Source organism: Sphaerodactylus townsendi, linkage group LG13 (assembly GCF_021028975.2).
Source record: "Sphaerodactylus townsendi isolate TG3544 linkage group LG13, MPM_Stown_v2.3, whole genome shotgun sequence".
NCBI classification, from domain to species: domain Eukaryota; kingdom Metazoa; phylum Chordata; class Lepidosauria; order Squamata; family Sphaerodactylidae; genus Sphaerodactylus; species Sphaerodactylus townsendi.
Genome location: NC_059437.1, coordinates 39,351,126 through 39,378,896, shown reverse-complemented (window position 1 = coordinate 39,378,896; position 27,771 = coordinate 39,351,126). Strand labels below are relative to the sequence as shown.

General features: G+C 45.5%; 2 protein-coding genes across 8 annotated transcripts in view; both read left to right on the top strand.

Moving 5' to 3' along the window:
- Positions 1-5,445, top strand: part of SRRM4 (serine/arginine repetitive matrix 4) — a 150,241-nt gene extending 144,796 nt beyond the window's left edge. For all 3 annotated transcript variants that reach the window (XM_048514124.1, XM_048514123.1, XM_048514125.1), the window contains exon 13: positions 3,957-5,445. In XM_048514124.1, coding sequence (XP_048370081.1) covers positions 3,957-4,230 — 274 coding nt within the window. In that variant the 3' untranslated portion in view covers positions 4,231-5,445. The remainder of the gene's footprint in view (positions 1-3,956) is intronic.
- Positions 5,446-12,056: 6,611 nt separating this feature from the next.
- The window catches only part of HSPB8 (heat shock protein family B (small) member 8), a 28,682-nt gene continuing 12,967 nt past the window's right edge, over positions 12,057-27,771 (top strand). Inside the window, exons 1-2 of one of the 5 annotated variants that reach the window (XM_048514583.1) lie at positions 12,057-12,274; positions 17,348-17,777. In XM_048514583.1, coding sequence (XP_048370540.1) covers positions 17,387-17,777 — 391 coding nt within the window. In that variant the 5' untranslated portion in view covers positions 12,057-12,274; positions 17,348-17,386. Of the gene's footprint in view, positions 12,275-16,688; positions 17,778-27,771 lie in introns of those variants that run through there. The other 4 variants (XM_048514582.1, XM_048514581.1, XM_048514584.1 and 1 more) reach the window with 4 other exon arrangements.

The following is a 27,771-nucleotide window of genomic DNA, read 5'->3' as shown; positions in this document are numbered from 1 at the left end:
TGCCTCTTGACCTACTCTTCCTTCCTGCCAGATCTGCCACCCCCTCCCAATGTCTACCATAATACCTAGAGAAAAAACACTGCCACATATTCCTCACTTTATTTTACAGAAATATGATGGACTCAGTATTCATCTTTGTAATCTCTTGAGCATGCTAAAGTTGAAACTAATCCAGGATGCATCTGGCTAGAGAAGATGAGCCAGCAGCAATTTAAAATGGACATAATACAATTTACTTCTCTCTGACATAGTCCTTTCTAACCAGGCACACAGAATGCAAAACGAGGGCGGGGGGGGGGGGGTTGACAAATCACAAGCCAAAGTAATCAAACGATGAGAAACAGGTAGCAGGTTTCATATAACTGGTATGCTTTCTTGCAACTCCTGTGCATCTTCTTCAGGACTTTGGAGAGCTCCCAGGAAAGGAAGATGTTGCATCAATGATTACCTGAGCCCAGCTATATTCTTAATACAGTGTAATCCATCACTAAACTTCCCCAGATTAGCTGACCAGCAAAGGTTTTCTTTGGTGGGGGGCTAGATCTGAAACGTCATCACTCTTTCAGATCCAAAACCCTTGCCCAGCCCCACTTGCTGACAGGTAGCCTTGGAGGTGAGCCGAAAGTAGGTAGGAAGGACTTCTCCATCCAAGCCTCCCTTTTCCCATGAGCCAGCTGATGGAGAGGGCGTGAAGAGGAAAGTCTGCCAGACATTCTTTGTGCTCCAAGCCAGATCCTTCAACACCTGTCTGGGGGAGCAAGACTGAGAACAGGAGGTCCATTTGCTGACTTTCTGCCGAAAGGCTCCCCCTTCTTGTCCCCTTTTCCTTTTCTTTTCCTTTCCTTTCATCTGATTAAACCTCACTTAATCAAAATTTTGATCAGTCATGTACTCTCCTCTGATAAACATCATCTGTGAGCTTTTATGCCCAAACAGTGTAAAAATATAGTGACAGCAAGAGTAATATTAGCAACAGTATCAGATAAAAAGTATGAGATTATTTTATAGTGAGGTAAAAAAGAAATGCTGTCCAAATAGTTCATTAAAAATCAGTTTCTAAGAGTCGCAAACATGGGGCAGTTCAATGAAATATGCTCCAATGTACTGATCTTCTCCAAAGAACAGTCACATGAATGCTCAGAAAAATGGGTTCTCGTTAATCTACCACTCATAATGTGGCCCGCTCATTTAACTGAGTCAATGGTCCCTTCTGCACATGCAGAATAATGCACTTTCAGTCCACATTCACAGTGGTTTGCAAATGGATTTTGCTATTCCGTGCAGCTTCAAACTGCCTTGAAAGTGGATTGAAAGTGCATTATTCTGCATGTGCAGAAGGGGCTAATAAAAAAAACCTCTAAAATAATTTGGGACAGACAAATAGAAGGCTAAAGAAGACAGTGATCTAGGTGGGGGGAATTCCAAAAAATAAGGAAGAACAAACACGGCAGGCATAAAAACTTATACTCAAATAATCCATCTACTGGATATTTTTTTCTAATGAATGCTGTACTGGATCCAAGTCCCTAAATCATGTCAGGACTTAAACCAATGAGAGGAACATTTGAATCGAAAAGCTTAAAACCATTGGGATTTGAAAGAATCTGCTTTTATCAAAATTAAGGATCCGGAATAACTAAAAAACACTTTAAAATGGAAATGGGCAGCCAGTTGCCAAGCTGTAGCCTCCAAAGATGATGGACCCAATTCACCTCATAACAACACTCCAGCTACGTATTTAGAAACACTAGTCAATTTATGAAGAAAACTAATTAAAGAGGCAGGAACTGGCGGGGGGGGGGGGGAGGAAACCGTGGCCAAGTAACGTGCTTCCCGGGGCAGCCGTTCACTTGACCTTGGCTGCAATCCATGTTAAAACAAAAAAAATTAGAGGTTGTGCAATTCTTGAAAACCATGGGGGCAGGGGGAACGCAGAGCAGACTCGCATTAGGAGCGGGATCCATGCGAAGTTCCCCCGCAACGCGGGTTTTATACCGTGGTTAGCCCGCGTTTATTGGCCCCTGCGAAAGGGGCCACTGAATGGCATTAGTTTTAGGCCACCCCTCCCATAGTAACTATCTGCAAGGTAATTTAAAGCACCAACACCGAATCTACCTTTTATCTGACAGACATTCTGAGCAAGTATAGCTTAAATACTGAAATCCAGAGGCAGGACTGGGCTTCTCCTCAGGAATATTGGTCTCAAATAGTTAATGTTAACTGGCATTGTCAATTACTAGCATTCAATTGGAAATGTGACTTTTTTTAGCCTTCGCAATTATTTTAAATTGTTAAATGGTTGTGCCGTTAAATTGTTATGTCAAGTCGCTGCAAAGATTGATTTTGAAAGAAATTTACTACTTCAGCAGCCTCACAACAGCTTATTAAAAATGTTGGTTCCAGTTGGAATTGTACAGATAAAGTAGGAAAAGAGAATGGTATATGTAAGTAGCCATTGTGGATAAAAAGACACCTACTCTTGGACATATTGATTCTGGACCTATATAATATTCCATCGGAAAGATGCCTTTTTGTAATTGCGATTCAGTTACTAATGAAACAATAACAATATTAAAACCTCATACGATGCAAAACACAAATAACAAATAATTGCTGAGCGCGCAGCAAATGCTCAAGCTTCAGAATTCACAGTAGACGACAGAGGATCCTTGGGAGAAGTCGATTCACTTGAACATAAGTTGCTCAAGTGCCCTCTATATGACAAGCTTGGAGAAGAAATCTTGGGGCCCATTTTGACTGAATGGGCTGGAAAAGACAATAAATAGAAACTGAACTTTTTGCTGTTGGGTAAGGACAAAAGAGTTTCCAGTGATGTAGCCCAGTTTTGTGTTTTAGTAAACAAATACAGGTGATCAGGTGGCCAAGAGACCCTTAATGCCTATAAAGGAATGTTAAAATAACTGGTTGTGGTGGATTTTCCCGGCTGTGTGGCCGTGGTCTGGTAGATCTTGTAGACCACGGCCACACAGCCCGGAAAACCCACCACAACCAGTTGAATCTGGCCGTGAAAGCCTTCAACAATACAATGTTAAAATAAGTTTTACTTTATATTTTAACTTTCGAACTTCTTTGTTTATGAATAACTAGCGGGCCCAGTCACGCGTTGCTGTGGCTGAGTCTGGTGAAGTGGAACAGAAAGAAAAGGGGAAGCAAACGGTTCGAACATGTGTCATTGCACAATGCTTGCAAGGGAGGGGAGGGGCAAGGGGCCCCTCGCTCCCCTCCCTTCTCCCATTCCCTTGCATGGCAACCCGTTCCCTCCCTAACGTTCCCCTTCCTCTGCTAGGGTGGGTGGGCCATGTGCAGGTGGCTGGTCCTGTCCCTTTCACTCCCTTCCCTTGCAGGTGAATTATCTAGCGTAAAAAACACTGGGAGGCATGAGCTGCGTTGTGTTCAAATGTCAGAGCGTTTGGTCCAGCAAACCCCCGGACTCTCCCTCACCTTTCCCTTCCTCTGCTAGGGTGGGTGGCTCATGTCCAGATGCCAAGCCCCATTCCTTTCACTCCATAAGGCAGTGGTTTTCAAGGAAGGCATGGTTGATTCCCTTGTATCAGAGGGTGTTGCTTTGACGGCCAGCAGATGGCGCTGTTGAAGACCAGAACTGTGGTTCCAACTGTCACAGGTGTGGCATGTGCACAATAACTGGCACAGTTGTGACATGTACACAACAGGAGGTGTGGAAACAGTATGAAAACCTGGCTGCACGCGAATGCGACATTGTGTGAAAATTTCAAAGCAATCGGTCCAGTAGTTTGGGAGATTACCTGTCAGCAGAAAAACGCACTGATAGGTTTTTATATATATAGATTTGGAATTTGGCTTTTTATGAATTGTTATTTTACTGGTTGTCAACTGTAAATAAATAAACTGAATCACAGAAGATGATTTGGAGAAACGCATTAGCCTCTTTCACATTCTTCTTTTGCCCTCTGTAGTGCCCGGAAGCGCCCCATCCCCTACTACAGACCCAGCCCTTCCTCCTCCTCATCCCCCACCAGCACAAGCAGCTATTCCTCTTGGTGCAGCAACTTCAGTCTCTCTCCAAGTCGCAGCCGCAGCATCTCTAGTGACAGGACAGGCCGCAGCAGGAGCTGGAGCAGCAGTAGCTGCAACGGCAGCCGCAGCCATAGCTCAGGGGCAAGGAACAGCCGGCGAAGCTGCAGCAGGAGTTCCGAATCGGCAGGCAGTTGCAACAGCATGCGACGTTAGCTGCCGTCCTGCACCCGGAGGTTGGACGGGCTTTCTTTGTCTCCCCCTGCTCCAAGTCTACTGATCGTCAAGGGCAAGATCAAATGCCAGTTTCCGTGATGACTGAATGCAAAACAATCTCACCTGGTAATCGGGTGCAAGGGAAGCATTCTTTTTTCCTTGGAAACCCAGTCACGTAGCCTGTCAGTCATGGACCGGTGGACAATAGGCACAAGTTGGATCGCCCTGAACTTTTCTACTGCAGGAACTGAAAATGCTGAAGTAGCATTGACCAGTCTTTAAAGTTTTTACGCTCATGCTGTGTCCTCCTCCTCATAATTGCGCCTCCGCCCAAGTCCCCTCACTGCTCAGGAGGTGATGTAGCTGGTTCATCCTGCTCCGAAAGAGTGGAGGAATACTTTGCTGCTCTCATCTGGGGTAACTCCTTTCTCTACCCTCCAATTAGCTGCAGCCACACTCTCATCCAGTTGCTGCTCCAAGTGAATTCCATGCCACTGTGGTTGGTGGTTGCTTGGACTCACCTATTAGGGGGGAATTATTTTATCTTTCCCAGTAAACCAAACTGCAGAAGTATTCCTTCGTGGTGAGTGGCCAAGGGTCTGGTTGTGACAAACTAACTAGAGGTTTTCCCAGCCATTCCTGAGACATGTGTGTTGTGTTAAGAGAGCCTCAGCATCTAAGCGGCTACACATAGTGGATAAAAACATGGTTCCTTTCCCTGGATTGCTTGCCTCTGAAGAAATCCAAGGGCCTTGGTATGCCAGAAGCCATTTTGAGTTCTTTCAAAAGACTTGCCGTATCTGGGGTACAGCAAGCCATTGTTAGCAGTCTGCTCTGTGAGAGGTGGCTCTGTTCAGGACATCCCAATCAGTTTTGGACATCAGAGTTCACAAACAGAAGATTCAGAAGAGTCATTGCTATTTGGTCCACAAAAGCAAACTATTCTAGGCTCTATCAAATTTCAAAACTAATGGGGGGTATCATAAATCAAGTGAAGTTAGATTGCCTAATTCCATGGATTACTTCCAGATTCACAGTTTGAGTCAAAGTGCTTCCCATATCGGTATCTGAAAAAAAATCTAGTCAGCAGTGATGGCCACCTCTACTACCATGTTTCCCCGAAAATAAGACCTACCCCGAAAATAAGCCCTATCATGATTTTTCAGGATTTTTGGAAGATACTTAAAATATAAGCCCTACTCCAAAAATAAGCCCTACCAGTAGTAACAGATTAGGATGGTGTGATCCAGTAGGGTGCTCCCTGCCAATGAGGATGCGGCTTGCATCACACGTGACGGGGAAGCAACAGGGCTGCCGAAAACCCGCCTTAATGAATTGTGAAGGTACCATATTACCGTATTTCTTTTGGTGCAAAAATTAATATAAGACCCTGTCTTATTTTGGGGGAAACGTGGTAGTAAGTCCCTTTATTGTACCTTCTGCTTCTGCCACATTCTGTTTTGGCCACTGGGTTGGCAACTGGAGGCAAGGAAGTTATAGGAAAAGTGGGCCTTTAATCCCCATCCCACTTTGACCTTTTTTTTCTGAGCAGGCTATTCTCTTTGGTCATCATAAATTTAATGTCAAGGTGCCATCAAGTCTTGGAGATAAAAAGGACTAGAGTAATAAACAAGACTGAACTTCCAGTAAAAATTAAAATTATCATTGGCCATGATTCTTCAGGGACAGAGTAGTTTTGATCACCCCATTGGCATCTCTTTGATGAAAATCCTATCTACTGTGCATTTTATGTTAGAGTAGTGTGACCAGATGTCCCGCTTTTGGTGGGACAGTCCCGCTTTTAAGCAATTTGTCCCGCGTCCCGCTGGGTTTTTTAAATCTCCATTCTTTTGAAGGTTGTTCTCATTCAGTTTGGGGCGCTTCCCCTTCCTTTCTCCTGCCTGTGACAGGGCGGGAAACAGGGAGCTTCCCCTAAAAGTTGCAGGTGTTCCTGGCGGGCGCTGCGCAAGATCCTCCGGGCTTTTTAAAAAGGTGAAAATCTGGTCACCTTATGTTAGAGTGCTAAAAAAAATCATTTTAGACCAGGTATGCCAATGAGGACTGTGAAGATTTGCAGCTGTAATTCCTGACTATTGCTGTGTGTTAAACACAAGGCAAAATACTTTGCTGCCCCATGCCTCTGCAACATATATTTTAGACGTATTTACAGTGACACCTTACCAACAGCATCTAGTCCTTTAAGAGCATCTCTGAAAGTTCCCTTCAGCATATCACCATCTAATCACATTGCTAAATTTGGGCTCGGTCAAAGCAGCCTCTCCTATATTTAAATATTGATATACTGCATTCTGCATTTCTGACGGATGCTTGGAGCGGTTTCCAAACATATTGTTAAAGCTGTAAACATTAAAACATTACAACTCCAAATTCAGTCACCACAAGAGTAGATCAGTTTGCAAAAGCCCTTTAAAATAATTTAGCCTCGTTGTGGTGGGTTTTTCGGGCTGTGTGGCTGTGGTCTGGTGGTCCACTAGACCATGGCCACACAGCCAAGAAAACCCACCACAACCAGTTGAATCCGGCAGTTGAATTCGACAATTTAGCCTTGGTTATTCCTCCTCTGAGGTGGAGACGGCACTCCCTCCACTTTTCCCAGGAGAAATCCTTTCAGGTCAAACCAAACATGAAACAGGCAGCCGTATTTGCCGGTGTGGTTTTATAATTAAGAGTGATTCCCCACTTCTCCAAAGTAGACTTTAATCTAGTGAACTGGATTTGTTTTCCCATTCCTACACCTGTTGGGTGACCTTGGGTTAGTTCTTCAGAACTCTCTCAGCCCCACCCACTTCATAAAGTGTCTGTTGTGGGGAGAGGAAGGGAAAGGAGCTTGTCAGCCACATTGAGTCTCCTTACAGGAGAGAGAGGTGGGGTATAAAACCAACTCTTCTATAGATGGGAAGGAGCACCCAGACTGGTTCTCAAATTCGGGCCCTCCCGCAGTATGCCATTAGGTGATTAGAATGTGCAGGTAATGTGTCACAAAACAGTGCTTGCAGATGGGAAGCAAGAAAAGGAAAGGAACAAAGTCGGTTGAAAGCTCCTGGCTGTAATAATTGACAGGAATACAGTGATTTCTCCTGTTCATCTGACTGTGTCATGGCTGCTGGAGGCTGACAACTCTTGGCAAGTACTTTAGTAGCAGGGTGAGCCGCTCCCTACAAGTATTGTACTGGGATCTTGACTCTAATAGGAGGTAGAAGAAGAAACTTGTAAAGAAAGAAAACGTAGTGTAAATAGATGCAAATAGCTAGATTTGTTTCCTTTATTTATTGGGGGACATCTCAGAACAAAAACCCCTCTTGCGTACCCCCACACACTGCTTGAAGAATATGAGGCAGGTTCTGTGAACCACAACAGGACGATCTGTCCACAGCCATATTATTCCGTGGCAGCTAAAGTTTCCTCAGCTTCCCCAATCAGCCAGTGCATCGTGTATTTCTAAGTTATGTATTGATTATTGTAATTATTTATTATCTTTGGAATTATGTGTGGGAATGAGTGTGAATTGGTTGCTATTGTTAATTTATAATGTGTTTTTTGGGGGGGAATGCTAAGTTATTTGGGGGTCGTTTTGTTTCATTTAATACAAGGGTGAACAACTGGGTTTGCAGGGGCTGCATCTAAGCTAGACTACGCTACTTACTAACTGCTCCTAGTCTTTTCATGCTGTACCTTCTCAGATTGAAAGCTTCTGCCCTTTTTTAGGAAGCGGCGCATGGCTAAGTTGAGCTGACTTTGGCTGACTACATTTCCAGCACAAAACGAGACGATGCCACAGAGGCCTCTGGGATAACGTAACAGCTTCAGAGGCAGGGCCTCAGGCGGTTCTTTGGCCTGAGGGAATCAGATCCTCCTTGTCCAAAGCCCCTAGGGCAGGGGTAGGGAACCTGCGGCTCTCCAGATGTTCAGGAACTACAATTCCCATCAGCCCCTACCAGCATGGCCAATTGGCCATGCTGACAGAGGCTGATGGGAATTGTAGTTCCTGAACATCTGGAGAGCCGCAGGTTCCCTACCCCTGCCCTAGGGCAATTAGACTATCACGGCCTGGGCAGGTCAACCTACCAACCCTTTGGCCAGGAAGGGTACAAACCACCCATCCTATCATCCAAGCTGATCATCTCTGATTTAATGTATCTGTGTTGCTTTTCAGTAAGTTTGCTGCCGGTGGCTGCCAGCAGCTCATGTAAACAAAGGGACAAATGCTGGAAACGAGTAGGAATGGAGGAAGAAGAGATACACATTTCAAACAAGCCCAGTCTGGAGGCACATGGATGAGATGGAGGCTAAAACTGGCATCAGTAGGATCACTCCAGGAGACCTTTGTGTTTATTCGGTCGAAGTTGATAGGAAAATGTTAGTAGTCAGGACCTTGCTGACTCATGTCCACCCAAGTGATCTTGCCAAAGGGATAAGACTAGCCTTTGTTACAAGATAAGGATAGGATAAGACTAGCCTTTGTTACAAGACGACAACTCTTGCGCTTTAAAAAATCCAACATTAAAGTACAGGCAAAATAAAAGGTTTTCTTCTTTTTGCCAGCAAGCTGCAACTTGTGTAAGGGTTAGGGATTTCCAAGCAAATGACACACAGAGGTGGCTGTCTACTCCCTGGCTTTGGGTAGCAGCCTTTTGGCCAGGAAGGGTACAAAACACCCCTCCTGTCATCCAAGTTGATCATCTCTAATTTAATGTACCTTTGTTGCTTCCCTGGTGCCAGTGAGTGGCCACCAGCCACTCATGTAAACAATGGGACAAATGCTGGAAACAAGTAGGAAAGGAGGAGAAAGAGATATAAATTTCAAACAAGCCCAGTGTGGAGGCACATGGATGAGATGGATGCTAAAACATCAGTAGGATCACTTCCTTGTGGTCTCCTTCCCAAGTACGAACCAGGGCCTGCCCTGCTTAGCTTCTGAGATCTGATGAGATGGAGTTCACCTGAGCCATCTAGGTCAGGGCAAGAAACAGGATAAGGGGCAATGATAACAACAGGTGTACCAAATCCAACCTTCATGAGGCTCAGTGGGACCGGAAGTTCAGCCTCTTCCCCATCCAGGTATCCCTCTGCAGTTTCTTTCCCGTTCTCTCTCTTTGTTCCGCATTTGTGAAAGATGTGTGTTCTTTCATTTCAAGTTACAATCAATTTGTTTTTGCCTCCAGTCAGTGGGTATGATTGTTGCTATGCACTGTATGTCTCAAAGGAGAAACAAAATAAGCTGTAGCCTCTTATTTATTATTTATTTATTTGTATTTATTTGGGCGTTGCCTTTTTTAAAAAAAAAACCCCAGTGACAGCGGTTCCGCCGTGGGGCTTCTTGTCAACTCTCTACCAGAAAGCATCTGACCATCTGCAACCAACCAAGTAGATTAAAGCATCCTGGAATGTCCTGCAAAAAAAGAGATATGAGTCTAGCCAGAAATGCCCAACCGAAGCAGAACCTCAAGAACAAAGGTTTGGACTCAGGGTATGCTCTGCAATGCCATCCACATCTTGTGGGTGAAGCCTGAAAAGAACTAGACGCTGGGAAAGGCAGCAGTGGCGTAGTGGTTAAGAGCAGGTGCATTCTAATCTAGAGGAACCAGGTTTGATTCCCAGCTCTGCCGCTTGAGCTGTGGAGGCTTATCTGGGGAATTCAGATTAGCTTTTGCACTCCAACAAACGCCAGCTGGGTGACCTTGGGCTAGTCACAGTTCTTCTGAGCTCTCTCAGCCCCACCTACCTCACAGGGTGTTTGTTGTGAGGGGGGAAGGGGAAGGAGTTTGTAAGCCCCTTTGAGTCTCCTATAGGAGAGAAAGGGGGGATATCAATCCAAACTCTTCTTCGCTTCTTATCAGGAACAGAGAGCCACTCATTTTCAGGCAGCATTGGAGTTTTGTCAAAGAGAAGAAAGATGCTGTAGGCAAAAGACGAAGCATTTCCTGCAGCATTCCTTAGTTGTAAACAAGCACACGCACACCACTCACACATACACACACTTTGGGGCAAATTCCAATGCAAGCCTCCTGACAAGAGCTGTAATTGTTCAAGACTATTTCACCCTGTAAGAATCCCCAGGGCAAGTTCATGTAATATTAACTGCAATATTCTAGAACAAAATTAGAAATGAAAGTGAGGGCGGGGGGGGGGGGGGGCAAGGCCAGGGCGGGGAAAGTACATTCCCCTTGTTTTCCCATGACGGATGATGGTTGCTGAGCCCCTTGGCGATCTTAGTTCATTGGACTTCAGATTTTACAAACTACCTTTTGATCTGGCTGTGTTCTTTAGTCTTCCTGGAGAATTTTCATACACACACTCAAAAGTACAATAAAAGTTCCAGCAGTGTTTCATGACTTGTTTCTGTCTGTTCTTGTTTTTCAAAATCTCTTCTGAAATGCATCAATCCATTAATAGGGCTGCTTTAACATTTTTCTAATAGCTCTGTTCAGGCTTTAGATATCCTGTTATGGTAAATTATGCATCCTTACTTCCCTCATCCTTACGCTCCTAAGTGGACATTCAGCAAACATCCAGATTTCAAATAGAAAACCATGTTGTACATTTACATGACAAGTTGCAGTGTGACGTCTCAGTGATCAAGGGAGATGCTGCATGCCTGTCGGTTTTACATCTTCCTTGGTCTATTTGCAAGAGTCGTGCAGATGTTTGAACCTGAGACACAGAATTGTGTCCTGAACATGAATACAACATTTCATTGGGATCTCTCAGTATTGCATCACAGTGCATTTTGTTTAACCCCCTTCCCCTACACCAGCTGGTGTTTGCCCTTCAAACGGAAATTGTTGGGTTGGCTTGTGTAATCTCAGGCAGTCTTTACCAGCTAAAAATTAAGGTGGAGTACATGGCTCGTTTTTACCAGCAAAACACAGGGGGGAAATGAGACAGTATTTAATGTCATACATTAATGTCTTATTGAGTTTTTCAGCAGTGTGCTTGCAGACAGCTTCACAGCTGCTTTTCAACACTGTGACCAGAATTCATACTCCTTTAAGTTTTACTCTTTCAGATAGAACGGTGTTGCTGTTCTTGTAAATAAATAATTTCTGATTAAGCAAAAAGGTTTGTTGATAGACACTGGATCGTAAATTTTGCACACGTTTAAAGAAAAGAACACAAAAGCAATGCTAGCTAAGCTTTACAAGTGAAAAGCAGTACTTTGTGTATTATTGAAGGCTTTCATGGCAAGAATCAACAGACTGTTGTGGGTTTTCTGAACTGTGTGGCCATAGTTTGGTAGTTTTTGCACTTGCCCCTATGGCTGACATCTTTAGGGACATGTCACAGTGAGATGCCTCTGAAGGATACTTTGTGCTTTGCTGTAGCTCTTAGGCAAAGAACTGAGTCGATACCCCCTTGGCAGGGACCATCCCTGCCTGGTCCCACCACCCCATGTGCCAAGTCCACCTGCAGAGCCACAGATGTTTGCCTGATAATTTGGGGGAGTATCCTGGGACAAAACACAGCAAAAAACGGTCTATTCACCACAGCAGTATTGCCAAAGGAGGAAGGGATTTCCTCGCCAACATGGTCTGAAAGTCTGGCTGGGGCCTTTTCCCAGTTGGACAGGCATCTAAACCTAAATAAACCAGGTGCTACCAGCTGCCCTGCATGGTGCAAGTAATGGTTGAGTTCAGCAAGTGCAGTTCCCTGGTCTGGCCTCAGAGTGTCAGGGTCACCAGTCGGAAGCTGCGGGCCTTCCCAGAGCTGGACAGGAGCCGTAGCATCCCTGCGTTTAAAACCAGATGCCTCCTGGGGCCAGCTTGCTCCTCTGGCTCTCTGCCACGCTCCTCCCCTGCCCACTTGGAACACTGCTTGCCGTGGCTGCCTGCCCAGAGAAACCAAGGACACTGCAAAAGGTTTCTCTCTGCATTGCTGAGCTGAAGATCTGTGCCTGCCTGACTCAGCGCCGAAACTGCCATTGCTGGGAGGAAAGCTGGTGTCCAAAGGCCTACTTCGGAGACGAGGCACCACCAGGAAACGGGACTTCACCAGGACCTTCCTGTCAGAATACTGCTTGTGAAAGGTGGGTGCTTCAGGAGGGAGTGGGCTGAATTCAAGTTTAAGGATAGGTACTTCACGAGGGAATAGGTTGCACTGGCAGAAAAGAATAGGTTTCACTATCAGTACATTACATATCTCTAAGGATGGGTACATTTTGCTCACCTCCCCAAGCAGTGAGAAGCTCCGGGTTTTATTTCTGAGTTTGGCTTCCTGGGCATAAAAGAGTGCTCAGGAATTCTTTGTACTTTATTTACAAATGTGCCAGCAAAGAGTCATTCTTAATGCAAGCAAAAGATACGCTAGAGAGCAACTGGGGCAATTTCCCCCAAGACTCTCCCTCAGTTCCAGTTAGAAACACGCCCGCTTGTTTTCTCTCTGTCTCCTCCCTGTCTCTTTAAAACAGCCTCGCTTGCTCTTGCTGCTGACTGCCTGCAACCCCTCCCCCCCTTCACCGTCTCCCAGCTCTTATGGACATCTCATTGCAAAACACCAAAGAGGTCCCCTATGACACAGCAACCCAGTTGTCCATCTGGATGTTCCATGGGGAGGACGAAGCTGGGCTCTGCATTTCTTCTCTATCCAGTATCTTTGTGGCCTTTAAAAGTGTTTCCTTCCTCCTTTCTCTGCTGAGGCGCAGTGTGGTTTTTGAGCATAGCTGGGGAGAGGAAGTAAGGGGAGGAGGTTCAGGCCAGGGATAGATGTGGCAAAATAATTGTTGTGTCTGCACTTCTGCACAAGCTGAAGGGAGAAACACGGAAGAATGGGGTGGCACTACACTGTAGAAGCTGTGAGGTGCTCAGGAATTTGGGGGGCATGGTGGGGATGACTGCCATTCCCTGGCCACACTGCTGCTGCCATGTCAAGGATGGCCTACTTTCCCCAACTCTTCAAGAGGCTATTGCTAGAGTGGCCCATTAGCAAAGACCACCCCTTTTGGGGAGTAGTCTGAGTGAAGGCTTGGTCCACCAGCTTCCATGGGCCATGGAGACCATTGGAAACAGACCCTGTCCAGTTCCAGAGAGAAATGTGTTTATCAATGGGAACTGGGTTGGTGGCTTCCCTTGGGACCTGGCCTCTTTTTACGGCATGGAAGTAGAAGTTCCATCATGTCTTTGCCAGTTCTTGGAGCAGGAGGAAGAACTCGCCCAAAGTGTTTTCAATGGGGCTTCTTATCCTGGAGCAGGTGGAGTCAGAACTCTCTCCTGACGTCTCAGATCTCATTTTGTGGCCGTTTTGCTGGTCTTGTTTTGTAACTTTACAATATTAGAGAACCTTGACGGTTCTAACCATTTCTTTAAGGAAACCAGCCGAGGCTGAATTTAGCCCACTCTTGGTTTGATCTATCAAGAAAGAACCAGTTGACTGACTGCTTGGAAATGTCATAATTTTCTCAAAAATAAAAATCCACACTGAATTGTTAAAATGCTAATGCTGAGTAGATCTCGTCATTTTGAAAAATATGCCCAAGTCCCAGCATGTTGATAATGCTTGTGTTTATATTCACTGTCAGCATATTATTCCCCAAGCCCTGGTTTTTTGTATCTGTATTCTGCCCCTCCCTATTCAAACAAGGCATTCTTACAAAGTGGGTTTTCCATGCCAGATGTTTCCTTATCCACTTAAAACATATTATTTCAGCAATATCAGAAGTATTCAGATCACCACATCTGTACAAACAGTGAAAGGAACTGTCCTTCAACACCTCTGTGATCTTGTCCAACAGAATTTGAGGGTTGCTATGTCAACAGTTAAGAGATACACTTACATGAAATGTTATGCTCATTTCTGCAGGACATGGGAGTTAAATCTCCCCCACCGTAATTCTGCCCATTGTCTGCTAGTGCCTCAAAGGCCACAGCAGAGAAACTGAGGAGAAATGGGGATTAACCACCGATTTTTGGCAAATCCTAGAGTGCCATCTCCAGTGCTATGACATCACTTCCATTTTCACACAGTGACATCACACATCACCAACTTCCTCCTCCAGCAACATGCAGCCCAGGCAGCTTCCCCTGTTGCCCATTGGTTAAGATGTCTGATTCCATCATATTCTACAGTGACCAACTAGGTTTGAGCACAGTATCAACCTAGAGACCAATAACATTTCGGGGTTTATGTTTTCAGATTCAAAGCTCCCTTTGTCGGGACTGACTCTCAAAAGCTCATACCTGGAGTTACCAATCTCCAGGTGGTAGTGGGAGATTTCCCAGGCAATAGAGATCCATTCACCTGGCAACAATGGCTGCTTTGGAAGGAAGACTCTAGGGCATTATGCCCCACTGAAGTCCCTTCTCTCCCTAAACCTCTGCCTGCTTTGGCTTCACTCCCAGAATCTCCAGGTATTTCCCAATTCACTGAGCTCTCCTACCATTTCCCAAATCTCAAAGGCTTAAGCTGATAAAATCAGACTCTTACCTGCACGATACATGAATGAATTAAATGTCTGGTAAGGCTCTCAGTGGAGCCACAGCAGAGATTAAATTTGAACCACAGGCATAGGAACGTGGAAGATCTCTGAGATGTATTCTGCTTTGCCATTGTTATTTGGAAGTGTCTCACACCTGATTGGATCTTGTTTTTAAACCAACCTCTATAACACCGCATGCACTGTATATAGAATTGGGTCTGATTGTACATTTCTATGGCGGATTCTGCCTGGGCCAAAAACATCAGTGTGAAAAATGGTGTGAAAACAGCGTAAACCCTTTTACACCCTTTTAAACAATTTTACACCATTTTCACACCGCTGTTTTTGGCCCATGCGGAATCCACCTTAGTCTCTGGAGAAGGAAGCTCTGACTCACGAAATCTGAAACTAAAATACAGTTTAAGTCTTAAAAATGCTCCTTTGGACATAGGTTCGGGGGGGGGGGTGTCCCTCAGGTTCAAATCCCTCCCATTACATGTCCGGCTTACTTGAAACAATGCAATAGAATAGAACAGCCGGAAAGCCCTCAGTCACCGAACCCACCCCATAAAAAATCGATACATTCGCCAAAGGACTATCTAGTTCAGCATCCTAAAATATGATAGCAACGGAGCTTCCTTTTTGTTCATTCCCAGTACCTGATATTCAGGTGTGCGTTGCCTCTGAACATGGAGGTTCCAAAGTTTTATCCTGTCCAGCAACCTCTTTGTAACAGTGGCCAGTCAAATGTGTCTGTGACATTCACAAGGAGGACATGAGGACTCTGATATTCAAAGATATATTGCCTTGGAACCAGGATGTTCTATTTAGCTCTCACAGTTAGCATCCGTCAGTGGACTTCTCTGTCATAAATTCGTCACAGTTTACAGTTCACGCTCTTCTCAGCCACCGTGTTACACCATCTTAATAGGGCATGTAACTGCAAAGAAGGAGGATTTGACGCTCTATCTTCAGGCCTTGGTTTGGGCTGGAGCTGACTAATTCGCTACAAACAATAATTATTTCGCATGTGATGCTAGGTAAGTTGAATCTTTGCCTTCCAACGCTGCGCTGGAGCCAGCAGCTGAGGGTGGTTGCCAAAGGACTGCCTCTTGTTAAGACTAATTGTTGTATGGCATTTTGGTTTTTCCTTTTATCTGTCAGGAGTGGAGCTTCGGGTCTGGAAGTAAATACGGAGCTAAAGTCTCATAAGATTTAATGTAGGGGTGTCAGTCATACATCCAGGGGAATGTGATGACAGAATGGCCTTCACTGCTGCAGAACAATGGCCTGTCCTAAAAACTCCCTGCAAACAGAAATCCAGTATGGCACGCCAAGGGGGGGGGAGCAGAATATTTCTCCCTGCTATACTAGTTTTCTGCTTGTCAGGGGTTGCCAACTCCAGGTTGGGAAATTCTTGGAGATTTGGGGGTGGAGATCGGAGCAGATAGAGTTTGGAGAGGGAAAGGACCTCGTTAGAATACAATTCCATAGAGTCCATCTTCCAAAACAGCCATTCTGTCCAGGGACAATTGATCCCTGTAGCCTGGGGATCAGTTATAATTCTTGGAGATCTCCAGGTCCCGCCTGGTGGTTGGCAACCCTACATAGCAGGGGACAGTGGAAGAAAGTTTCTAGGAGACAGTTTCTAGCCTTCTTTGTGGACTTCCTGACAGCATCTGGCAGCATGGGTTTTCTTATCTCCTTAGTTAAACTATGTGCTGATATGCAGAAATGGAGATAAAAGTTTCCCTGGAATGGAGATGAGGGTGGGGAGAGGCAGGGAAGGGTGATTTTCCCTGCTTTAATTTTTGCCTGTTTAAAAGTTCAGGAGGCGAGCCAATTAAAAGCTAGGAGGTGGGGGACACCTTGTCATCTAAACAAAAGTTCCTGCCATAAACTAAGACTCCCAGGAGTCGATCTTCAGAGATATGCAGGAGGAGGCCGTCTGGAGTCCTCAAGGCTAATAATAGCTGGCTTGTCTCGCGGTCTATTTCACAGTGGCGAGGGAAGAGGTGGGACATGTGTGACAGAGGGCCTAAACTTGGCTCTCCGTTTCGGTATGCCTGCCCCATTGGGATGAGGTCAGCTGCTGCAGCTCGGATTCTCCAGGGGTGTTTCATCCTCTCCAAAAATAAGGCTTGTAAGGCAGGAATTGCAACACCCCCAGGCACCGAGTGCGTATAAAAAGGGCAGGCAGCCAGTCATTTGGAACTTTAGAGAAGTTTCTCGGCTCCTGCTAGAGCAGTGTATTTAAGTTCCCCTTCGGGAGCAGGTGTGGAGGCTTTTGACCGAGCAGAACAAAAAAAAGGTGAATTTCTTTTAAACCTTTAGCCGACAGATTTTTTTTCCCCCCCTTCCTCTCTGGAATTCAAACAAACAAGAGCTCTGCTTAGTTTGTGCCAGACTGAGCTTTGAAGCTGTGCTTCGTTATTTCAGCTTGAAATTGTTCTTTGCCTGGTGGGGGAAAACAAGCAGGCTGCGACGGCTGAAACAGGATCCTGAAGCTGAAATTTAATTTCCTCCCCACCTTTCTGACAGCTGCTGCGGCACTTTGCAGGTCGAGCGGACGGATCTCTGCTTTTGGATGTCACTCAAGTGCCATTTTTGGGTCCAGAACTAGAAAGAGCGGCTCGAAAACTTTCAAGGACGAATAAGAACAGCTGTTGGGCTTTCTTTCTTTTTTAGAGTTTCTCCCCCTCTGTGGGTTCCTGCAAAGAGAGAATCATGGCTGACAGCCAGATGCCCTTTTCCTGCCATTATCCCGGGCGGCACCGAAGTCTGCGAGACCCATTCAGAGAATCCGGCTTGTCTTCTCGACTTTTGGATGATGACTTTGGAATGTCCCCCTTTTCAGGAGACCTAACAGCAGACTGGCCAAACTGGGCTCGCCTGACTACAGCATGGCCAGGACCACTGAGGTCAGGGGGGATTCGAAGCACAGGCCTTTCTCCTCCAGGCTACGGCTCCAGGTTTGGGGGTTACACAGAAGGGCCTCCCTTTAGGGGAAGCCCTTCGCCCTTGTCCGGAGAGCCATGGAAAGTGTGTGTCAACGTGCAAAGCTTCAGACCTGAGGAGCTGACGGTGAAAACCAAGGATGGCTACGTGGAAGTGTCAGGTGAGTAGTGGGAAATATAAAGCCATCATGCCAGATGAAATGCTGGGTGGTGGAATAGAAATCACTGGAATTTATTTTTTTACAGTTACCTGGAAAAAACTGGATGCACAGTTTAATGGGTGTTGTTTATTAAGTACATGCTCATCACACAAAGAAGCTCAGGGCAACATATATGCTCCGCCACCCCCCTCAAATCCACACAACAGTTCTGTGAAATGGGGTAGTCTGTAGGAGAAGGACTGGGCTAAAGACACAGTGTGTTTCATTGTTTAGTGAAGATTTGAACCCATGTCTCTACAGTTCAGCACTTGAACCCCATATGGTGCACTAGCTCACACTGGTACGTTTGGCTAAATATGGGTGCCTGTGGTTTCTCTCCACTGGAGCAATAAGCAACGTGAGGGCATTTTTAACTGAGTTCAACCAGTACAGGGTGAACCCCCATCTCCTCAGTCTAGTAGGCCCTATTCACCGCCCCTTTCTGAGCAGTTGCTTTTTGTGGCTAAATTAAATCAAAAATCCTCAGCGTGGTGTTGTGGTTAAGAGCAGTGGACTCCAATCTGGAAAACCAGGTTTGATTCAGCACTCCTCCACATGAGTGGCAGACTCTTATCTAATGAACTGGATTTGTTTCCCCACTCCGACACATGAAGCCTGCTGGGTGATCTTGGGCTAGTCACAGTTTTCTCAGGACTCTCTCAGCCCCAGCTACCTCACAAGGTGTCTGCTGTGGAGAGAGGAAGGGAAAGGAATTTGTAAGGTTTCCTTACAGGAGAGAAAAGTGGGGTATAAATCCAAACTCCTCCTCCTCCTCCTCCTCTTCTTCTTCTTCAAAAATTATTAATTGGCAGGAAACCCCATCAGACTTCAGATTCCAGTTCTGGCTTGGAGGGCAAATGCTTCTTTGTTTTTTAGATGTGAGAGTCTATTTTGATTTTGAGGTGATACTGGGATTGGATGGTGTTTTTAAAATGGCCTTTCCTTTCCAAGCACATGGTAGCTTTTGATGATTCATCCACAAATTATTTTAGGTTTCAGTTCCCAAACCATGTTGATCTTTCAATAACATTTAAATTAAAATAAATCAGTTGATTGATCAGTATAAAGGTAAGGATCCATCAACCAAAAAACTGTTGACAGCTCCTTCAAAAAACAAATACAAACAAAAAGTAGAGTGTTTTGAAGAAAAGGGATTTGTGTTTTTGGTGTGCATTTCAAAAGCACAATTGTTTATAACAAGTGTCACATAGTGAGTTGGCCAGAAATAGAGGTGCTCTTGATAAATATGCACATATGGTCTAAAATACAACATCCGTAATTGATTCCTGTGGGTAATGTCAAGGGAAGGAAAACAAATTATAATTCAAAAACAAACTTTGGTTATGAGTTCATATCAGTTCTGTGCAGACCTGTATTTGATTTTCAACTAACAAGAAAAGAACAGATAAATACTCGGGACTCTGAACAAACTGAAAAGATTCTCAGTTTCCACCGTGTATGTGGATTTTCCATTTCCTTTTCCCGCCAGTGCTAATCACAGTTTGGAATGGCATCAAAATAATCAAATTATTGACAGAGCCAGTGTGGTAAAATGCTTTGAGTGTTGGACTAGGGCCAATTGGCCATGCTAGCAGGGGCTGATGGGAGTTGTAGTCCATGAACATCTGGAGAACCGCAGGTTGCAGACCCCTGGACTAGGGTCTGGGAGAACCAGGTTCGAATCCCCAGATTTGAACCCTCTGCTGTGAAAGCTCACTAGGTGATCTTTGACCAGTCACACGTATTCAACCTATCCTACTTCACAAGATTGTCGCAAAGATTAAAAATAGAGAATGGGAGAATATTGTAAGCTGCTTGAGGTCCCCCCTTCAGGAGGAAAGTGGTGTATAAATGAAGTACATTAATGAATAAATGCTGGCTTTCCAAACCTGAGCTGGAAACACACTTCAAACTATGGTTCCTGGTTTTGAAGACAAGTGGCAGATTCAAATGTTATGGCAACATTTGGGCAGAGCCAGTGGTGGGATTCAGCAGGTTTGCACTACTTTGGCAGAACCGGTTGTTAAAATGGTGCCTGTAAACAACCAGTTGTTAAATTATTTGAATTCCACCACCGGAACCGGTTGTTAAATTATTTAAATCCCACCACTGGTCAGAGGTAAATGGGAAACCAAGAAGGATGCAGTGTATGGGGTGGGGCAGGGGAAATCACATGGTTGTGAGTTGTTCAAATCTTCTAAACTGCCGGATTATCTGAACTGAGCCACCAGTGTTTGTTTATATAGCAAAGAGCAGGAGGGCCATTTTAAGGGATGGCGTACTTGGCTTGCTTGCACATGGAGATTTTGCTCTGCATTGGCCATCCACAAACTAAAGCTAATAATAGCCAAAGGTTATTATTCCTTATTTATCAAGTTTCTACACCCCTCCTCCCTTTGGGGCTTCGTTTTGGTTTTGCACAGTTGTAGACCTTGCTTGTCTTCCCTGGCTCCTTTAAGGGTTTTCGCAGACCTCCTTGGGTTCAAATCTTTCCTGAAAGATCATACTGTAAGTCAGTTTGTGATCCATGTGGATCATGTGAATTTCCATACCTCCAAGTCCACATGTGGCGCAGCTCATTTTCCCTCTAAGATAAACAAGGAATGAGGAGGTGAGTCATAAGGGAGGATGCTTGTGGCAGGACAAGATAAGACCGTGGGATGATTAGGCTGAAAAGCAAGGCTTGTATCAGATTGTACGTATTGAGCATGCTTAATAGGCTAATACATATTAACTTCTCCTCCTGCTCTGATGACAAACTGTATTATAATGAACATACAGGAAGAATATGGGAGGGGGGCACATATTAAGGAGGAACATGTAACTGGACCAGAAAGTTCTAAGTACCCTTAGCCCAGGGGTCTGCAACCTGTGGCTCTCCAGATGTTCATGGACTACAATTCCCATCAGCCCCTGTCAGCCCCTGCCAGTTGGCCATGCTGGCAGGGGCTGATGGGATTTGTAGCCCATGAACATCTGGAGAGCCGCAGGTTGCAGACCCCTGCCTTAGCCAATGGAGGAACAGAGAGGGAATAAACGTGCTGTGGATATACTATTTCGGCAAAGTCTGCCCATGTGGGTCCCCTTTCTACCCTCTTCTGTTGGCTTAATATTTGGTAAAGAAATGTTGGACACCACACCTCTATCAGGCTTTTAATAATTAAATATTTAGTGTTATTACACTATAACGATATATCTTCTACTGATTTTTTTTAATTCCAGAAAAACGCTATGGTAGCAAGGGGAATGAATGGTAGGCACAAGGGGAAAATATGGAGATTCCCCTGCGTGGAGACTCCACTAGTTCTGTGAATGCCTCTGCATTTGCTGAAGCAACAAGAGGACGGTGGGAAATTGTTCCCATGTGGAAAGCTGAAGCTTAGTTGTATAATCAAATACTGATATTCAGTGGCGTTCCTGCCTAGGGACAGGGGGTACCCTTTGTCCCCGGGCGCCCCCCATTTGGTCACGTGGGGGGGCGCCAACATTTCATGGTCGTTTGTGTGTTTTTTAATTTTTAAAGTGTTTTTCACGCTCCGGCCTGCAGGGGGCGCATTTTAAGGCTAGCGGCACCAAAATTTCAGGGTACTCATCCAGAGATCTGTCCTGATAGAGACCTACCCAAATTTGGTGATGTTTGGTTCAGGGGCAGCAGTTATAGACTCCCAAAGGGTGCCCCCATTCTCCATTGTTTTCAATGGGAGCTAACCTGAGATGGGGTTACCTTCCATTTGAGGTAGGGACCATAACTTCTTGGTCCCCTGAACACATAACTCCCTCACTCAAACTTGGGTGGGCATCATCATAAGAATAGTGTTATCATGATGATACCTCTGAAAATTTGGTGCGTCACTAGCTTTAAAAATACAATCCTCCCCTTCCAGGCACCCCAAGAAATTTGCCCAAGATTCTTTGTTTTGCAGTGATCTCTTTGCTCCATTGTAGCCAATGGGGAATTTCTTGAGTGTGTAGGCAGCAGGCATGCACATTTTGAAGATAGGAGACACCAGTGACTTTCAGTGGTGGCTCCAGGAGTGGCCTCCTGGTAATAGCATCCAGGTTTGGAGGCCTGCTTTGCTTCTGGGGGGTTCAGTTTTATGGGCCCCTCAAAAGGGTTATTTTGTTTCCCCGCACCCTGCACATGAAAAGCCTGTGGGCTGAGCGTTCCTCTCAGAACTCCTCTCAACCTCCCCCCCCCCCCCACTCCAGAAGCAAAGCTCACTCCAAGCTTGGATGCTATTACTCTTCAAGGCCTCCTTTGGAGCCACCTTTGAATGTCTAAGGCGCCTCTATCTTCAAAAAAAATGTACAGCCTGGCTCCTCAGGTGAAATTCCTCATTAGCTACTAATGGAGCAAAGTCACTGCAAAACGAAGAATCTTGCAAGGCAAATTTTCTTTGGGGTGCCTGGAAGGGATGTATTTTTAAAGCTAGTGACACCAAAATTTCAGGGTATCAGTCTTTAACTATTCTTATGAGGCCACCCTAAGTTTGGTGAAGTTATGTTCAGGGGGACCAAAGTTGCATGGTCCCGTCAAAATGGGTAGTAGCCCCCTTATCTCTTAGGTTTTTCAGCTCTCATTGAAAACAATGAATAAATAGGGATGGGGGCATTCCATTTGGGCATCCATAATCCTTTGCTGCCCCTGAACCAAACATTTTCCGCCAAACTCGGGTGGTATCATCAGGGCAGTCTCTGGATGATGCCCTGAAATCATGGTGCGTTGCTAGCTTGGTAAAAAATACACTCCCTGCAGGCTTCGAAAAACACCAAAAATACCCCCCCAAAACAATCACAAAATACCTTGCATTCTCATTTCATATTCATATTTGGGCAGGACATAATCGATAATTTTGTCCTAATGTGCTCCAAATTTGCCCAGATTCCAGCCGATGCTGCAATTTGTTTCATCTGAATCTCCAACCCTCAAAAGTGATGCTGTTTCAGGGTGGTGGAGACCCACACCCCAAACAGCATCACTTCCCATTTTAGTTTGAAACCAGGGACCCCAGATTCTCCCTTCTTTAAGGTGGATTTAAAAAGAAGAATCTGAGCTCCCTAGTTTAAACAATTCATTGGAAAGTGATGCTGTTTTGGGGTGGACTTCCACTGGGAGGTGTTTTGTAGAGAGATGATGCTGACATTTTGTTTGGTAAATGTTTTGGCTGGGGGGTAGATTTGTGAGAGATTTACATGCTTAATAACCACCCACTCTTGCACTGGCTTGGAGTTGTTTCTCTGGCTAACAACCTACCTCATAGGGTTGTTGTGATTAGGAAAAGAGTTGGTGGGGAGAGAGCCATGTATGTTTTGATGGGAGTGGGAGGTGTTTTGTGAGCTGGTACAAAAAAAATCATTGTTTGGTCTTAGTGGGGGAGGGTGGCCACCCATACGCCGGGCGGGGGGTGGGGCGCCAAACTCAGGTTTTGTCCCCGGGCGCCAGCCTGCCTAGGTACCCCCCTGCTGATATTTAAAGAGGTACAAAATACGTGCACCATATTAATTGCAAATGGCTTAAATGCCATTGCTTTTCCTTGGTCAGATAAAGAGTATCAGCTGTTGGCAAAGATCGGGCCCTCCTCCTGTATATTTCCCAGCAGAAAGCAATTCTTTAAATGGATGTGTACCATTTTTTAAATAGGACTGTCACCTTTTTGTTAGGAGAGATACTGTCTGTCTTGGTTACTGATAGGCAGCAAAGGACACATCAAGGCCTCACACAATATCTTCATGCTGGGAAAAAACAGCTTGGGTTGACTTTTAAGAAAGTCTCTTTAAGAAAGGAAGAAACCCCTAGTGAGCTTTGTTTCCCACTCCTACACATGAACCCTGCTGGGTGACCTTGGGCTAGTCACAGTTCTTTGGAACTCTCTCAGCCCCACTTATTTCATAAGGTGTCTGTTGTGGGGAGAGGAAGGGAAAGGAGTTTGTAAGTCTCCTTACAGGAGAGAAAGATGGGGTATAAATCCAAACTGCTATTACTACTACTCCTCTTCCTCTTCTTTTTGGTAGATTTGTTTAGGGACATAATGATCCACATAGTATATAACTGATCTGGGATACCTGGGTAGTTGCTAGACTGCAACCTGGAGATCCTTCTGCAATATTCCAGGGCTAGTGGGACTGAGGCCCTTTCCCCACAGCAAATGTATAGCGGGTTGCAGTCAGAATAAAGTAACCCGCTTTCCTGTTTTCGCGTTCGCATGCATCCATGCAGGCTGCGATTTGAGTCCACGGAAACCATGCGGGTTGCTGTTGCACTTTCGCATGGAGGCGCGTCTTTTTTAAAATTTACCTCCCACCAACACATAGCTACACAGGCATGCACAAATGAAACCCCACAGCCATGCCGATGTCTCACGAGACCACGATACGACCATTTGCACCTGCGAGGCTATGCAGATGTAAGCTGGGAAATTAAGAGAAGAAAAGAAAAGCTCAGCCCAGTGGTGGCAAACCTATGGCACTCCAGATGTTCGTGAACTACAATTCCCATCAGCCCCTGCCAGCATGGCCAAATAAAGTGCCTCTTGCCCAGCTGTTTGCTCACAACCCAGGATTTTAAAAAAGACTCACGGATAGTGCAATTCTCGAAAAACCCGGTTTGGGGGAAATAACATGGGGGCAGACTCACTTTAGGGGCGGGATCCGTGCGAAGTTCCCCCCTCAAAATGGGTTTTTTACCATCCTTAACCCGTGTTTATTGACCCGTGCAGAACAGGCCTGAGTGTGGCTGTGCCTGTCTACAGCTGCCCTCATACACCAGCCTCCTCCTACCCAATCCTAGTCTGCTATATAAAATTGGATTCTGGTTTTACTGTACAGCAGGTGGAAAAGACAAGTGGCAGCGGAGAGGCCCAAAAGCATCCTCTTTAGGGCAAAATCGGGTGGCCCTTGAGCCAGAATTGTGCCGTTCCTACCTTTGTTTTGCATGTCCCAAGCCTGTATCTCAGCCTTTGTCCCCCATGTATACGATAGGGCAACTCTCCTTTAGGTTCGTGTTGTTTTTAATTAACTTCCAGATGCCACATCATCAGGGATGTTGTCAAGTTGCAATTCTTCCCTCCCTTGTTTCTTACAAGCTGCCTGATTTGCAGTTCTAAAAACCGGGTTTTCCTTTGATCTGCCTCTCTCCCAGGCTTTGGAATGAGATGAACAAGCAGCTCTGGTGCCAACCCAGCTTTGTATCTTTGATTAAATTTCGTGTACCTGACAACATTTTAAAGAGCCCGAAGAGAGTAGACCAGGGAGACAAAGGGAGAAGGGATTGGAGGCAAAGATTTCAAAACAGATGACAGAGGAACCATTGTAAGACAATTAAGAACTCCCCCAATATGTGAGATGTGGGGGAAGACACTGAAAGCCCCCACCTGTTCCAAAAAATACATTCTTTCTCGCTCGGCAGCCAAATGGATGAATTAGCTTGCCCACTACAGACATCCATGGAGAATTGGAGGTGGTGCCTGTGCAGCTGGAAATTTGGGGAGGAATTTCACTTAAAAATCTGCCTGCAAAAACTGCCATTTTCTCCAGAGAAGCAAGATTTGAGTCCAGTAGCACCAGTGCTCCATCTAGTCCAGCATCCTGTTTTATACAGTGGCCAGCCAGTTACTCTGGAGGGCCAACAACATGGGTTAAAAGCCAAGATGTTGTTTTAGGATTAGAGGCCAAGACACTGGCATTCAAAGGTTTGCTGTCTCTGGATGTAGTAGTCATTATGGCTAGTAGTCTCTGACGGGCCTATCTAATTCTCTTTGAAAGCCACCTGTGTTCATGGCCATCACTACATCCACTGGCAATGAATCCCACAATTTAATTACTCATTGGGGAAATAAGTACTGGCTTTTTTTGGCCTGAATCTATTTTGTCATAAGTCAGCTTCAACTTGACAGCACTTCTAAGTTTCCCTGTGTATATACACAGTGGGGGGTTGTGTGTGAGCGCTTCCTCACCTACCCAGATTAACAAACTAGCCGGGGGGGTGGGGGGTGGCAGCACCCGGGGACATCGCCACAGCCATAATGCTTCCAGTTGAGTTCCAGGTGGTATAGAAAGCAATGGGGAAAATGCCTGGAAACCCCATAGAAAAAGTGACTTACTTAAATCAGAGGGTTGCATTGGAGGCATTTCTGGGCAGAAAGGCCTTTGGAAGCTGACTGCACCTCTTCTGGGCCTAGCCTGCCCCCAGCTGCGCAAGCGACCCCTTTTATGCTGGCGTAGCTCCGGGTTGGGCGCAGCAGAACCACACAGCGATTTTCCTCCCCCATGTGACTAAATTGCCGCATTCCAGGGACATTTGACCCCATATGTCCCCTGGGCAGTACGCCCCTGCACTGTACCCCTCTGAGGTCCCTGTTTTTCCCAGTATCCATCCTCAAATCTCCAAGAGTTTCCTGATCTGGATCCAGCAACCCTAGGAACGGGGGTTAATTCTTCCCCCCTCCCAGCTACACCCAGCCACAATCTGGGTACATTTTCCCCCTGCCAAGGCAACCCGTACAGAGTGTTCTCCAATTGGGAAATAGTATGCATGGAGGTAGGGGAAACCCCTTCTTTCTTTAGTACCAATGCCCAGATGCATAGGTACCCTTCCCGCAGCTGTTTTTATAACACCTGATGGATCCAAACACTGAAATCTAATCAGGGCTGCCAACCACAGCTACAAAACTCTGTTTTCCCTCAGTTTTACTCAGGGGACCAGACAAAATATCACATGCGGGGGTGGCAAGTTTCCCTGTTCCAGTCTAGCATCTTGTGCATTTTTTTCCTGAATATGAGGTGGGCCCCAAATATAGTGAAGGGCCCAAGTCCAGAACAAGTATTTGCCTGAGGGGCCCTTGTTGGCTCTCAGCAGCCCTGACTCACTCAGGCCGCTGTGGTGATGTTTAGCTCAGGCTCAAATCTCCTCAAGATATGCAGCATGGAGATCGTCTGTGAAAGTTTAAAGTTAATGTGAGCATCTTGTGTAGAGTGGCATTTCTTCAGCTGTTCCTCCAAAGCCAGATCTTGGGAGTGTCCATGTTCACCCAGGCCTTACTGCTTACTGGTATATTCTGAAACTGAGCCTGAGCCCTTCGGGGAAGGGCGGTATAGAAACTTAATAAAATAAATAAATAAATAAATAAACAAACAAACAAACAAACAAACAAACAAACAAACTGGCAGGGAGCGAAACAGAGCAGGTCAGCCTGCCATGAGGGCCTGTTTTTGCCTGAAAATGCCACTCCGCATAGCTTGCCCGCATGTTTATTGAGTTGCTTCAAGTGGCAGCTGTTCCTGAGGACTCATCTTATTAAACTGACACCACACGCATGGAGGGCATAACAGAGCGTTGCTCCTGAAACTTGGCTTGAAGTGAAATCTAAGCTCAATGTGGAGAGTTCGTTGATCAGAGCTAGGGTCCCCAACCTGGGTTGGGAAATTCCTGGATATTTTGGAACCTGGAGAGGGCAGAGTTAGGGGCAGGGGGCGGGGGAGAGAGCTTGGCAGGGAAGGTACTACCCAATTTCCCCTTTTCAGATTCCTGCCTGCAATTTGTAAAAGAAAAAATCCCTCTCAATCCACAAATTGTGAACTGTACCCAAACATAGGTTTGCAAGTAGATGTGGTTACAGACAAATTCCAAAGCCCAAAATAAGGCAGTGTCTTCTATCAGGACCAATCAAAACACAAAACAATGCATGGTTCAAGCTTTTGACTTCTCCAGAACTTTTCTTCAGGTTGGATGTTCACTAGAATAAAAGGGGGGAAAAGCAGGAGATAAGATATGTTGCTTCAAAGTGAGCGGTGGGATCAGTAATAGAGTATCTGGTTTGCATACACAAAGTCCAAGGTTTGTTCCCTGGAACCACCCAGTCAGAAGCCTCAGGTGATATGAAATTATTCCACCCGGAACTCCCGAGTGTCAGGGTATACAATAAGAACCTTGATAGATCATTGGTCTGACTCCATAAAA